The sequence below is a fragment of the Mytilus galloprovincialis genome, chromosome 2 (assembly GCF_965363235.1).
Source record: "Mytilus galloprovincialis chromosome 2, xbMytGall1.hap1.1, whole genome shotgun sequence".
Taxonomy (NCBI): Eukaryota; Metazoa; Mollusca; class Bivalvia; order Mytilida; family Mytilidae; genus Mytilus; species Mytilus galloprovincialis.
In genome coordinates this window covers 78,044,065-78,059,341 of record NC_134839.1, presented here as the reverse complement: position 1 = coordinate 78,059,341, position 15,277 = coordinate 78,044,065, and the positions used below count along the sequence as shown (strand labels likewise).

Below are 15,277 nucleotides of genomic sequence, written 5' to 3'. Positions count from 1 at the left end.
TCTATAACGGTCAACCAACTCGTAATGGCGTCCGTAAAATTGACGAAGGGATGATTTCAACTTCACCATTTGGAACTCTTGGTTTAATAGATATATACCCCGTATACAGGTGCTGCTGGAATGTTGCTATTTAGAAATTAAAAGTTCACAATTAGAAAGCTGAAATCATCCCTTTTGTCGTGAAGTTTTGTTTTCAACCGACCCTTATGGTCAATATCTAGATGTAAGTCAAGATATGAGGCCGACTTAACTGTATCTGTTGTATCCTTTATCTCTAGTTCGATGGGATAGATGCGTTCAACATAGTCACCAAATTACGAATTATTTAATGAAAGAACAACATCTTTATAGTGGAAAGTAGAGTTAAAGGATATTGCTATTTTCTTATCTTTCTTCCTAAGAAGTTCCTGTATGAAGTCAGCCTCAATATAATAAAGAAACAAGTCGACAAGAAGAGGGGCACAATTGGTTCCCATTTGAATACCGACAGTCTGTTGAAAAACACGTCCTCCGAACGTAACAAATATGTTGTTAATCAAGAAAATAAGCATCTTGATAATGTCAGTTTCAGAGAATTTTTTGTTTGAATCAGAGTGATCCTTTACAAAGTAAGATTTGTTCCTCCCTAAGACAAGATACTTGTATCTACGTTGGCCATTATTTTTTTATTGAAACAAAGCAATACTTATTCTTTCAATTTTTCTTTTAGTTTGGAGTGTGGAATACTTGTGTAAAGTGCAGAAAAGTCAAATGTTTAATACTATTACTATTTAAATTAGACAATTGTATTGCTAATTGTTCACACAGTAAGAAAACATCAATCTTCTACCTAACTTATCCTCAGCCAGTAATTGTCTGGTCAGATATCAAGTTCTTATAAGTATGAACATTTTATCAAAAGATCAGTCATCAACAGAGGAAGTGCTTGTGAGGTTAAAAGATTAATTTAAAAAAAAATAATTTTCACAAAAGGAAAGAAATTGTATACCAAACGCATGTAAAACAAATATGCCTAGAGTTAATGAAACCGATTGTGTAAAGATTTTTATAGACATAATTTCAACTCCAAGACGACAATGTGTTGTATCGGAATTTACCGGCAATTTAGAACACCTATTTAAGACTATGATGAGTAACAAAACAAAATACAGGGTCATACATGGATCAGCGATTTGAAATGAATCTAAAAGTATTTAATTCTGAATGCTATCATTAGTTTTTAAATATCTTCTACATCTTCCACAAGAACGCTCAAACGTCCAATCTTGAACACGATGTAATGTAGACTTAATTATAGTGATAATGGATACATACAATTTTAATTAATTTGGAAGAGGTGTGCTAATATGGCTGTTAAAAGAGACGATTTATCATGCCTTGAGAATTTTGACGAAGATTCTGTTCTTGAAGTTTTGAGATCAAGATATGCACAAGATACAATTTATGTAAGTATTGATAATCGAATAAAGAAAATGTTTTCCAAAGTTAAGTAATTGACTGCAACTATATTCGAAATACCATCATTATATATACAAGGTTTGAAATTCTGTATGCCAGAGTTTATATATTTGTTGACAGTACTATTGTCTTTCATTGTTATCTAGAAAACCTATGACAAAATAAACAAATTAATTATGATACTTGTAGATAATCAATCCTATAGTGTATGAAAGGTGGAATCTATCAATATTGAACATTCAATATTGTTTTCTTTTCTAGCAGTTATGCTTTTTTAAGATCTTTGAAATGTCAATGCCTTAGTTTTTATTTTAAATAATTAAGAGGTTGACCAATTTATTCAAAATGTCTTTCACTCTGGAGATAGAAATACGAGAAAAAGAAGAAATATTGTGATTTTTTTTTAAAGTAAAGACGCAGAATAAGACACTTGTATGGTGAGGGAGCAAAAACAAAATCACAAAAATACTTAACTCCGTGGAAAATTCATAATCAAATGGCAAAATCAAAAACTCTCACATATCAAACGAATGGACAACAACGGTCATTTTACTAGGTAGACAATGGTGGATTAGGCCTTGTTTTATAGATGGGTCAGAATCCCTAATGGACCTTGAGATGAGGATCTCAGATGACGTAATTAAAAAAAATATTAGTCCGCCATACAATTGTGGATGTTTTGATTTTAAAAAATGGACATAAATGAACAATAAGAACTGTTTTATAGAGCTGATGTGATGAGAAAAGAAATATGTAGATTTGACCGGAAATAAATTATTAGAAAGAACAATTTTTTTATTGAATTTTATTATCAGAATTTTGGGCTTATTTCATGAGGAGAGTAACATTTTTCACCATCTTCCGGGGTCCAGCAATTTGCTAAAAAAGTAATCTCACTTGCCACCCCGAAAATTTAACCAGAAATGTATAAATGTATCAGCTTCGATATGAGCCATCATACATGTTCAAGTAAACGATATGGACTGAGCAACGGAGGAAAACGTCACCATTACCGCCTATAGAGAAGTAATTGTAAATGTTGACCCAAAACTTAACCTCTCACTTGTACGACATTCCATGTATATTTAAAATAAATATGACATTTCACGCATTTATATTACCGTACCATTAAAGGTAGTCTTGACAAAATATGGGAACTTTTTATCATTTTTGTAAAGTTTCGAATCCATTGAAAACAAAATAATGAAAACAAATAACTGATAACAAACAAAAACCCCCAAAAACAGTGTTTTTTTACAAAAACAATCGTAATGTAAAGCATCATTGGATGTTATTTACACCCTCCCCCCTTTCAAACAAAAAAAAAAAGAATAAACATATTTCTGTACATCTCATACTTCTATAGATAAATAAATATGACAACCAATATCTCCAAAATAGTTAATTCTCTTACCTTGAAAATATGTTCTGAGCTTTAACTTTTTTGCTTTTTTCAATTTATTAAGTATTTTCCTGAAGATGATGTCAGTTTATTTTCGACTAATGAGTTTGAAGGTTCATTTGGTACTTTTCGCCACTCTTTTCAATCGTTATTATTTCTAGAAGTATAAACAAGTGTAAAATAAAACCGAACTTCAAGGTATGATTCAAAAAGAGGAATTCAACAACAACTGACAAAAACAAATACAATTGAGAATGTAAATAGGGAATGTGTTCAAGTGACAACAACCCGCCCAAAGAGCAGAGAACAGACGAATTTAAATAAGAATAAATAGAATAAATACCGAGCCCGGAGGCACGCTTCAGCTGGCTCCTAAACAAGAACGTGTTCTAATTCATTGATAATTGATGTCATACTGAACTCCGAAATATATATAAAAAACTAAAATTAAAAATCATACAAGACTAATAAAGACTATCAATCAATGGAACACGAGAAAAAAATGTCATATTTTGACTTGTTACAGGTACTTGCCAAATAAGTGTCCGAGGAACTTTTGCATTCAGAATATGTGGGTGAGAAACATAGGTTCGAGAAAGTAAAATTGTTTTAACTCTAACATACATGCCTCGTTCATTATATGAATGCTGAATCCCCATAAAACGTAAACAGTAACAGACTATCATATTTACTGGTATTGTTTGTTTACTTATTTCATATTTCTATTCTTTAGTTTATGTTACAAGTTTATATTACAAGAATTTTAATAAAAAAAATATGGGGTATTCCCTTATATAATTTTTTCATGTTATAAGTATAAATGCTTACAGTTTTAGTAACAGGGTGATTTAGGTATATGTTACAGGATGTTTCCAACAAGTGAACATTTGTCAGTTTAATGTTACAAAAAAATGGAAAACACTTTAAAAACTTTATGCGTCCGAAACGCTGTTCTGGATATATCTTCATCAGGAACGTCTAAAGCCGAGTATTTTTAAATTTAAGGTTGTACGAGAACCAAATCGAACCATTTGAAGAGCTATATGACCAAAGAGGAGATAGATATACTAGTCAAACCCATATTAGATAAACTCTGCCTGAGGGAGTTGAACCCATATTCTTTTTTTATAATTTTAAACTTTATAATCAGACATACTGACTTCTGAGCAGCTGATACCTTTGGGGACAGACAGTCCACTAGCAAATTCAGGGCTATACTACTTCACATACTGATGGCATATTTGATTGTAAGCTTGAAAATGAAGATTTGTCAATTTTGGTTGTGTCCGTCAAAAACATAATTTTTTGTCAATACTCTTAAGTTTTTGTAATGTTAAATATATCAAAACACTGTACACCTGTTTAAAGAAATACTGAACAGAACACAATTCGTTTTGGTTAGCAGCTTGGTAGCTCTCTCACACCTTCTTCCTATTTTTTCAGTGAGATACTTTGAGCTGAAGTATGTTAAGCACTACAACCCGTGGATTATTTCATTCAGTGTTTTAATGCTTCTGAAATTTCTTTTATTAAATATGCGTGAAAACTGAGTCTGTGCATGTTTGAAAAATGCTTTAAACATGGTACAACGTATCAATAATGTTACCCCTCTCTTATAACAGCAATATACAGTTGTCGATTTAGATCATGTTGAATACCTAGAAATGGTTATTTCCAATAGTAAACCAATATACATTCATTAGATTTCCAATACATCAAATTCAATCTTGCACGCGTTTTTATATTTTTTAAATGCATGTCCCAAACAAAGGGTCTGTATATAAGTGTATGTTGTGAGTTGCTGTCTACCATAATTGTTTTTTTTTTCATGTTTAGTATGATTAAAAAAAAGAAAGAAACATTCAAGGGAACACCATTGCTAAAACATCCCGACGGAAAGAATTAAAAATATACAATACAAAGCATATACGAGAATGAACAAGTTTAAATCAGGCAACTTATTTCTTATCCATACGGTGACATATAGTTGTTATTTTCCATTTGGTGGATATTTATTTCAATAGCAAACCCACCCAATCCCCGTATTTTTACAAGTGTTACGAATGTAGCGATTTGTTTTTAAAACCTCACATGTTGTAAGATGTATTTCTAAAGATTTGACAGACACATAAGAAATAAAGAAAAAGAAATATGTTTTGTATCTAAAGGGTGCAAATTAGAGATTAGATTATTACAAATATCGTAAAACAAATGCATAATCATAAAAAAAATCAAAGAATGAAAACCCCTACGATGACGTGATTTACATTTGAAATTGTAATAAAACATAACGAAAGGCCTTAATAAGGATTTTGTGGGGGTAGGAAAATAGATTAAAAACAGTCTGTGCTATGATTTAAGAAAACATATTGAAGTTTTGAAAGAAAGGTATTATTGCATAGGCTGCTTCAAGAATTATTAAGAACACAGATGAGAAAACCAATATGTTGAAAATAGAGAGATAAAACAATGAACAAAAAGGACTAACAAGCCACAAAACTACTCAACTAAGAAAACTAAAACTTACCAAAAACAATGAATTAATTGTCCTAAGAAATAATCAGTTTTTGAAAGTTTGGAGATAAGTATCTTATTTATTGAAATATTTAGTATAATAGACAATTAATATAAAATCGTATGCAAAAGTTTTACATGCAAACAATGAATGTTATGGATTCGATCTTAACTTCCTTCAATGCATCATCACATTTCAAAATTGTTGAGACGCTCTCACATAAATAAATTTGTTTATGCTTAAATGATTGTACTAAAATTACATTTGCACGTTTTTTAATATTTATAATAATATAAAAAAGTAATCGTGAAATTGATATATGCATTAATACGTTGTGTAAGGTTCTATGTCACATTCCGTTCATCGTGTTACTATATAAGTGCATTCAAGTAGAATATTGGTTAGTAGTGCATATAAAAAAGGAAATAAGTTAATAATGCAAACACACAAACAGAATAGGGTACATTGACAAATGCAGTATTATAAAAGTATTCTTTAAACATCTTCCTCATCTGAATTCTCATTGGCAATTTTGATAGTCAAGTTATAATTTAAACATATTAATTTATATTATAGTGGATTAAGAAACAATTTTTTGCAACTTATGTTAATACTTTTCCAGTTATAATATATATTCTTCATTCATAATAAATGCTTTTAGAATATGATAGTATCACCAGGAGATAACTGATATCTCTCGGCCCTATTCTTAAATATACCAAAAGGTGGTAAAACAATCCAAATGGAAAAAAATGACATTAAAACGATTAAAGCAGGTTCAAGACATGTTGCAAAAAAAATAATAGTAGGGGAAAACCTATTACGGTGACAGAAATTTACCAGAACAAAGTGACAGTGACAGTTGAAACAATAATAAATAGTTGAATTATATATTCGTCTTTTTTTCTGCCTTGTTTTGTCTCTCAATATTTGTAGAGTGTGATCAGTCTAGAGTCTTAAATTTTGTTTTGTTGGAATTATTTGATTTTCCTTCTTTTTTTGTTGTTGTGGAAAATGGGCTATTTGAAGACATGGCAATATGTGGACGTAAAATGTCCGGTATGAGTTATTTGAGTAAGTTCTATGATGACTAATTCGTTGATCCTAGCTATACCATCTAGTGTTATTCAGTAAGGTGTCTGGTCAACTTAGACGGATAGATTATGTTTATAACTAATATGAAGTGTGGAAACCCTATGATATATGGGAACGCATTAACACCTTCTTATTTTGCCTGATTCAAAAACATCATGTATAATTACTTACGTAAGACAACATTTTTAAAGCAGGCTATGCAATACCAATCCTTTCTAACTTTAGTACAATCCCTCATTCTTAGCACATATTAAAGAGTTTATCATGTATTTACTATTTTGAAAAACAAGAAATTTATGTAGCCTTATTTCAAATGTATGACATAGAAATAGTATAGAATAGAATATAATAGAATATCTTTTATTTCTACAAGAGGTACCCTCAAGGGGCACAGTGCATATGCATATATGACAACATAAAGTTAAATAACGATACCATAAAGGCTTGAATGATCTGATTAGAAAAAGCTTGATTTTCTTCATAGTTTACAGATTCGAGCATTTATTCATAAGAGAGACAATGGACGGTTGAGAACTTTTAGGTGACGTGGAATTTCGTTTTAATTTTCTGTCTTAGAAAAAAATTTGCATCAACTGTCCAAAATATATTTTATCAACCCATTATTAGCAAAACAATAGAGAAGAAATCAGTCCGTCATACTTAGTTAACGAACTTTATATTCTTAAACATTATTGAAGAAAAAATCATTTAGGAATTTCTGGTCCTCAATGTGCTCTTCAACTTTTTGGCCTTTTTAACTTTTTTTTAATTCAAGCGTTACTGATGAGTGTTTTGTAGACAAAACGCGCGTCTGGCGCACATACCAATTTTCAATCCTGTTTCTTTGATGAGTGTATTCACACATCCCTATCAATTACATCATCAACATAACTTTTTAAAAATTTGACCATAAGTTATCAACATTAATAGGTTTTAAATTTTTGCTGAAGTGGCTTTTTATCAAACCGAAAGGCAAGCACAACATGTATGTTAGTAGCTTAACTATAAAACAAAAATAACGATTTCTGAGTAATGATTGATATCGTAACTTTCTGGCATGTCGATGTTTGACATAATTTAAAACAATCTAACTATGAAACCAAAGACTGAATTTTATACCAGTATCTTATTCCTTTTACATTTCAGACAAATTGTGGTGAGATTTTGTTGGCCGTAAACCCATACAAGACATTGCCAATATTTGACGATGAAGTGAGTATTATACAATAATGACGTAGATGACAAACACCTTTGTGTTAAATTGTGATTTTGAACTGCATAGATATATAATATCAAAGCTACTTTACTTAATGTACTGCATCACATATATATTTCAATTCAATTGACAAATGATAAGAACAAAATTGATGATTGACTTATCTAAGTCGTTCGGCAATTAGGTGGAAGTGTTGTCTTTGTTGTCTCACCATCCTGTATTGAAATGTCGTTGAGGGAAGAACAATAATTTGAAATGTAAAAATTCACGATATATTTCATTAATCATATTTAACTTGATAAATATGTTTTACTCCGTTACATTCTACACTAAGCTGTTCTAAGTCTTGAAGCTCAGTGATTTGTTTTGGATGCAGTCTGTCATATTTATTTTCGCACATTCGTTTAAACTTTAATCAGACCCTTGGTTTTCTAGTTTCGTCACATTTTGTCATGCAAGATTTTTTGTAGTTTAAGGTTGAATGGGTTTTGGTCATTTATGAAAGACTTAAGACTTACATTGACGCCCAATGGTTTCTTGTAAATAGTTGTCTCATTGTCAGTCATTGAATTCTTTTATACACAAAACGTATAAGTAAATGAAAATGACAGTTTGAAACGCTAATACTCACAATATTAAAGGCCACTGAAATACAAGTACTTGAATACTTTAAAAGCTGTACAACCACAATTAAACTAGAGAGGGAAAATTTGGAAACAATTGTGACGTTATTTTGAATAAACTGCACTTATAGTCTTAAGAATAAATTTTCAAACATATACTCTTATGAGCACCAAAATAATCTTGTTTGATAAAAAGATATTATGCATTTTAATTTGCCTCCGAAATTAACCAAAAAGAACTGCAAACCTGATGAATGCAGTTTTTCTTGAGAAATATTTGGTGAATTTTAAAAAGTATCTCAATATATAAAGACTTTTGGAATATATCTCTACATATTCATCAAGTACATTTACATTAGACAGTTTATACTAATGAAGGATTTTGTTTTCATTGAAATAGTTTGTTCTATTTGATAATAAATGTTGATTGTATTTTGGTTCTGCAGTACACTTTATAAGATTTAAGTGTGAAACCCATCTGACGATGTTAAAATATATTAATATAAGAAGATGTTGTATGAGTGTCATTGAGACATTTTATCAAAGTCACAATTTGTAAAAAAATATAAAATGTTGTATTTATATATTTAAGAATCATCGAAAATACGATTGGAAAAGATTTGAGGCAAAAATGCCACCGCATGTGTTCAATGTTGCGGCTCGTGCATACCAAAGAATACGAGAAGCAAAGACTGATCAAGTCATTCTTGTCAGTGGAGAATCCGGAGCCGGAAAAACAGAAAGTACAAAACTTATGGTCAAGCACTTGGTTTACATGTGCCCTAATGGAAGCGACGACTTGCACAACAAAATCGTACAGGTAAAATGTTTGTAATGACGAATCTCTTTTGTTGAGAATAATTTCTAAAGAAAAATGCTGCATTAAAAAAAGGTTTAAAGTTATCAAGTTATTGGCCTTCTTTAGAGTTTCTACTAGTATATTGCTCTCTGTCATTTTCGTATGATATTTTGACATTTTTGTAAAAAATATTTTTGTTTCAGGTTAATCCTCTTTTAGAGGCCTTTGGAAATGCCCAGACAATAATGAACGATAATTCCAGTCGATTCGCTAAATTTTTAGAACTCAGCTTTGACGAGAGTGGACAGGTTCTCGGAGGTATTTATAGCAATTCATGTGAACTACTTCAATGGGTAACTGGATTAATAAAAAGTGCGAAAAGGAATTATGATTATTAGAAAAATATCGACATTTATTGTTTCAGCTTTAGGAGAGTCCCTTCTCATATAATGTGCATAGTACATTTTTTCACTCAACATGTGCATTGTAAAGAGTATACATTATTTTTACCGAACTCCAAGGTATATTAAAAAAGGGTGAAGGTCACAAAATGAAATAAAACTACATTGTATATCGACCAAGGACACGAATGGGGAACAAACCTGGCAATTTTAACGATTTAAAACCCTGAACTTTTAAAACTGGTTTGCAAAATTAAAATCTTTAACCTAGTTATAAATTATTAGATATTCAACTGCATGTTATTGTTTTTTATGTGATGTTTATTCAACGCAATTTACTCATTGTTTCCCTTGTACGTTAACGTGATTTGTAATATAAATTTCGCTTGAATAAAACGGCACTGTAACAATAGCAAATATACTATTTATTGATCGTTTAAAATAAACGCCCGATCAGAAAAAAAGGGTGTCGAGAGGCGATGAACACAACATGTATGAAATTAAAGAAAGGTAAAATTAAAGAAAGGTGAAATTAAAATCAATTAAAAAATGAGGGATGTGAAACAAAATTATAAAAAAAAGCTGCACAAAGAAACAGAAATATATAAAGAAAGATAAAAAATAGTCAAACAGTAAAATAATTATAAAGAAGTCTTCAATACATCTTCAAGTTATCACTTTGTACGTTGCTATTTACATCTTTAAGATTTACTAAGACGCGGGCATTATAATAATGTTTGGGTGCTCCTTTGGTATCTTTTACCCTTTCTTTTATCACAACCACAGTATACAAAATATATTCTCCTTATGATAAACCCAATTTGTTTGGGTAAATAGTGAGAAAAAAAACACAACACATTTTCCATACACATTTTAACAATGCATTATGCAATACCTTCGTTTTATATAAACTTTGCATCATATATTGGGGTTTTGTTACACCCCCATTGATAACACTTTATATCATATCTCGCTTTTCAGCTTGAATACCATTTAAATTTTTTTTATAACTGCTAAACCTTACACTTTTCGTTACAATACTATTTTAAAACTTTATATTATATATTTGTTTTCAGCTGCAATTCGTGACTACATGTTAGAAAAGTCGAGAGTTGTTACCTCCAATAAAGATGAGGGAAATTTTCACATTTTCTACTCCTTGTTCGCAGGAACCAGTACACAACAACTGATCGACCTTAATTTGTCGGAAGGCAAAAATTATAGGTCTGTATAGTCACATGATCTAGTAAAACAGTAAATAAAAAACACATAAATAAGAAAAAATAGATATTGTCGCTGGGCTTCTAAAATGCTGTAAATTACCAATTTTTCAAGATAAAAATATCTCACTAACAGGCTTTGAAAATTTTGGCAAAATGCATGCTTCCAAAATGTCGTATGTGAACTTGAACATTTTTGTAAATAGCAGTGAAATAAAAACTTTGACATTTCTGGATTATCCAAGAACTTAAATTATTTTCACAGAAATAAAAGAAATGTACAATTATTTTTCCCAAAAGCCATTCTACAACGATTTTCATACAACATTTTGGAAGCAAAATTTACAAACAACTGACATTGGCAATTTTGTAATATGTCTAATTTCACACATTCTGATTGGTCTAACTGTATGCTATTTTGTAATACCAAAGATCTCCTCCCGCCCAGACCATTGGTGTCAAAAAGTATTTTTAGCCAAAAAAGTCATATACGAAATTTTAGAAGCCCAGCGGCGATATTTAGGTATAACATTCCTACCCAACCGAATCAATACTTAATAACAGCATGATTAATAAAATTGTTACTCAAAAAACGTAGTCAAACAGTAGTTATCCTTTCTTTAAGCCCCAGTCACACTGTCACATTTTATTCCGTTTTAAAATGCTACGTTTCAACTACGTTTTGAATAAAACTGTCCCGTTATTTTGAAAGCTAGGGTTTACTAGGTTTGTGCTACGTTCTTATCACGTTTTGTTACGTATAAGAACGTGTAGACTTATGTTTCCACCACGCATTGATACGTTTCGATACGTAGTAAGCACATTTTTTACGTTACGCTAGGCTTTGATACGTATCTACTAGGTTTCTACTTTGTTTCAAATTTCGCTACGTTTGTTGTAGAATTTTCAAAACATACTGGGCAGATCCCGTTTCGAACAAAGGATTACTACGTTTCGATACGCTTCGTTACGTATATTCCCGTTTCGCTACGCTTTCAAAACGCAGGAAAACGTAGCTCTTGAAACTTGACAGTGTGACTGAGGCTTTATGTAGTTCATAAAAGTTTCTCGTTTCTCGTTTTTATATAGATTAGATCGTAGGTATTCCCGTTTGAATGGTTTCACACCAGTAATTTGTGGGGCCCTTTATAGCTTGCTGTTCGTTGTAAGCCAATGCTCCGTGTTGATGGCCGTACCTTGAACTATAATGGTTTACTTTTATAAATTATTACTTGGATGGAGAGTTGTCGCATTGGCACTCATACCATACCTTCCTATATTTATAAATCATATGCAAGTGCAATCAAGAAAGTGATGTATTTCTTAATTTTTTAAACCTTTTATATCATGTTAAGAATAAACGTATTATGAAAAACCTTATAAAACAAGCAAACCTTTTAATTATTTGAAGTTGTCCAGACAACGCCACTCGAGTATTTGAAAAAATAAAGAATTTTAAGGCAACGGAAAAAAACCAAAATAGTAATCTGAACCATAAATAATTTACAGTAAAGGGTTGTAATTTCGTCCGACTGAAAACTGTTGGAACAGAATAAAACCACTATCTGTTACTTGTTATTGCACTTTATTATGTAAGAGAAATCAAAATCTACGTATAATAACAAACGTTTTTGAGGGCGGGAAATATAGTAACATGTTTTACACTGAAAGGTGTTTTTTTTACTTTAAATAGTTTGCATTCATTGTTTGGACTGCAATGCTAAATCATTTGATTTTAAAAATAAATGATCAAAGTATAGGAATATTATGTGTTTTTTAGGATCATGAAGAGTGGGTGTCTTAACTTGTTAGAAGGAAAGACAAAATACAGAGAAATATACACACAACAAATGGATGCATTGAAAAGGATAGGCTTTGATGAAGATGTTTGTATTTAATGACATTTTCTTTATTTTGAATGACAATATTCACTTAGTTGTTTTACTTTTGTCATATTATTTAAATAATTCCGTTGTGGCTTTGTAATTAGTTAAACTACTTATTGTTGACCACATGATTGCTACGAAAACCATGAATAATGGTTTTAATTAGATTAAAATTTGGAATTTTTGTCAAATGTTTGGACTCTTTGTTGTTTTCCTTAATGATACAGGGTAAAATATATTGCCCAATAACACTAATTTTTCTTTTCACATACAGTAGCTCAAAACAGGTCATTTATCTAAATTTGAACATTTAGATTTCTTTTCCCTCGATTTAAGACCAAAATAATACCAATGCAAATATAAGGTTAAATTTAGAACACGACATCAAAATGCTTCTTTGACAAATTGTATTCCAAGAATGTTTACACATAAAAATTAAATAAGCAAATGTCTTTTCTGTCAAATCATATTGATGTAAAATAAATATTTTTATATATATATAATTTTGAATTAGTAAGAAGCATGGTCACATTAAGTCGAAGAAAAGCAATAAAAGCGCAATTCCTTTGCTTTTGTGTTTTTTGCTGTACATATACTGAAGGGATATCAAATATTTTTTTTTTCTATAAAAGACATAATATGTTTAATGTTCTGAATCAGAAGTTTGGTCTGAAGATCCATCCGTCCATCCATTCACTCATATATCTAATCTTAAAATTTAGAACCATACAATTGAAAAGGTGCTAAATGAATAATCTAGAAATTTCCTGTCATTCATTTCTTGCTAGAATTAAATTTTGGGTTTGTGTACCGACTTTTAAACTCATCTCTGAAATTAAGCACATTTGTTATTGTCCAGGAACGCAATGATAAAATATAAAGTGCTATATTCAGGGTACCAAACTTCTTTTTTAAAAACACTAAGTATGTTTTCATTTACCATTAGATTTAGAAAGTTTCAATAATGGATAACCATGCAACATCAAGTATATTGTACATTGTAGGGAATATTTGCTGAGGATAAGATAATAAAACATTTGTTAATTATGGAAGACAATCTGTTACATGTTTATCATAATATATTTTCAGGACATGATTATTTTGCATTCCATGTTAGGTGCGATTATCCATTTGACTGAAGTAAAGTTTCGAGAGGCGAGTAAAGTAAATGAGCCACTAGAAATAGTGAACACTGACCAGGTTGATCAAGGTAGTCCCTGTTTTACATAAAATTTCAAGGAAAATATGGATTGTATTGTTAAACGATAAAGACACTTTAGAAAAATTTCCAACATAAAAAAATACAGCGCTATACACTTATTTAGTATTTGATTTATTAGTGACACAACACTTTTCCCGACCAAAATACACTAGTAAATTTGAATAATTTATTTTATGATAAAAGCTTCAACATACATGTACATGAAACTCATATTTATATCAATGAATTGACTATAAGCATTGCACAGGGTCATGTTTTTCTGCTATGCTTACGCCAATGATGTATGGGATCTACTCTTAAATAGAACTACCGATATGAGAACATAGGAAGGCCTATATAAACTAGACCAGGCACTTTGTATCAGAGCTTGAAGACCTGGATATAACTTTTCTATATCTGATTAAATATATCGTTGCTTACTTCTCTAACATTGGATTGATTGCATTATCAGAAAACTATCGAAATATTTCAACATTATAGGGAATTAACTGAATTTATCTTATATTTATTGTATAATGAAAGCTGCACAGCTACTGAATGTAGATCCAGTAGAACTTTGTTTAGCACTTATCAAATCCAAGACAGAATATGGAGGTATGTTATAGTGGTAGCATAAATATAATGTTAAGACAAGAGATAAGCTGATAATTTGACCAGACGATTATACATAAGACCACTAATAAAGTTAAAATCTAAACAGTTCAAAGAAATTGTTGATGCGCTCAATTAATTGTCAATAAAACGTGTGGCATCAAATGTCGCTCACATTGTTTTACACTGTCCAAAAGTTTCAATCCGCTCATGCGACGAAGATGACAGACCTAGAACATTATTCAACGTTGTCATTGAATTGAACAAGGCCGTTAACGCACCAACTAGTTATTTTTAAATAAGACCTTTTACATTAATGCAAATACAAAACTATATAAGTTTATATCAAAAGTATTTCGCATAGGTTCCAAATAATTTCAGTTCATCATGATGAGAGTTTTACCAAGAATATGAAGTCGGTATTATATTCTTTTATAGTATATTATACTATAGAAGGTATGTAACATAACATTCGATTAAAAACAAATGCAAATGTGCATAAGCCATGCAAATCTTTCGAAGCTATTTTAAGGAAATTATTGAGATACTTTTAAGTATACACTTGAGTGTGGATGTATTTATGTTTGTCTTTATAGTTACATTTGATTTTATTTTTTGTTATACCTGAACCTTCTTGTAATTTTATATTGACTTCATTAAATGATTGACTTTGTAGGTATAGGAGGTAAGCGTTTTTTTTTCGATAAGATATGTATCACTTGACGCAAAGTCATTGGAAAAGTTAACAAAAATTGCTTATTTCTTCCAGCAGCATCAACTCTATGAATTGTTAACGCTTACGCAAAAGTTGAGTTCAAAATCGGCTTTGGTATGATGCTATCTTTTAAT

General features: G+C 30.5%; 1 protein-coding gene across 1 annotated transcript in view; it reads left to right on the top strand.

The window, feature by feature from the left end:
• The first annotated feature begins 1,249 nt into the window (after positions 1–1,249).
• LOC143064463 (uncharacterized) overlaps positions 1,250–15,277 on the top strand; it is a 50,627-nt gene continuing 36,599 nt past the window's right edge. Inside the window, exons 1-8 of the mRNA XM_076237302.1 lie at positions 1,250–1,445; positions 7,617–7,682; positions 8,902–9,129; positions 9,312–9,426; positions 10,586–10,733; positions 12,510–12,615; positions 13,705–13,825; positions 14,360–14,431. Of these exons, the coding sequence (XP_076093417.1) occupies positions 1,347–1,445; positions 7,617–7,682; positions 8,902–9,129; positions 9,312–9,426; positions 10,586–10,733; positions 12,510–12,615; positions 13,705–13,825; positions 14,360–14,431 (955 nt within the window). The 5' untranslated portion in view covers positions 1,250–1,346. The remainder of the gene's footprint in view (positions 1,446–7,616; positions 7,683–8,901; positions 9,130–9,311; positions 9,427–10,585; positions 10,734–12,509; positions 12,616–13,704; positions 13,826–14,359; positions 14,432–15,277) is intronic.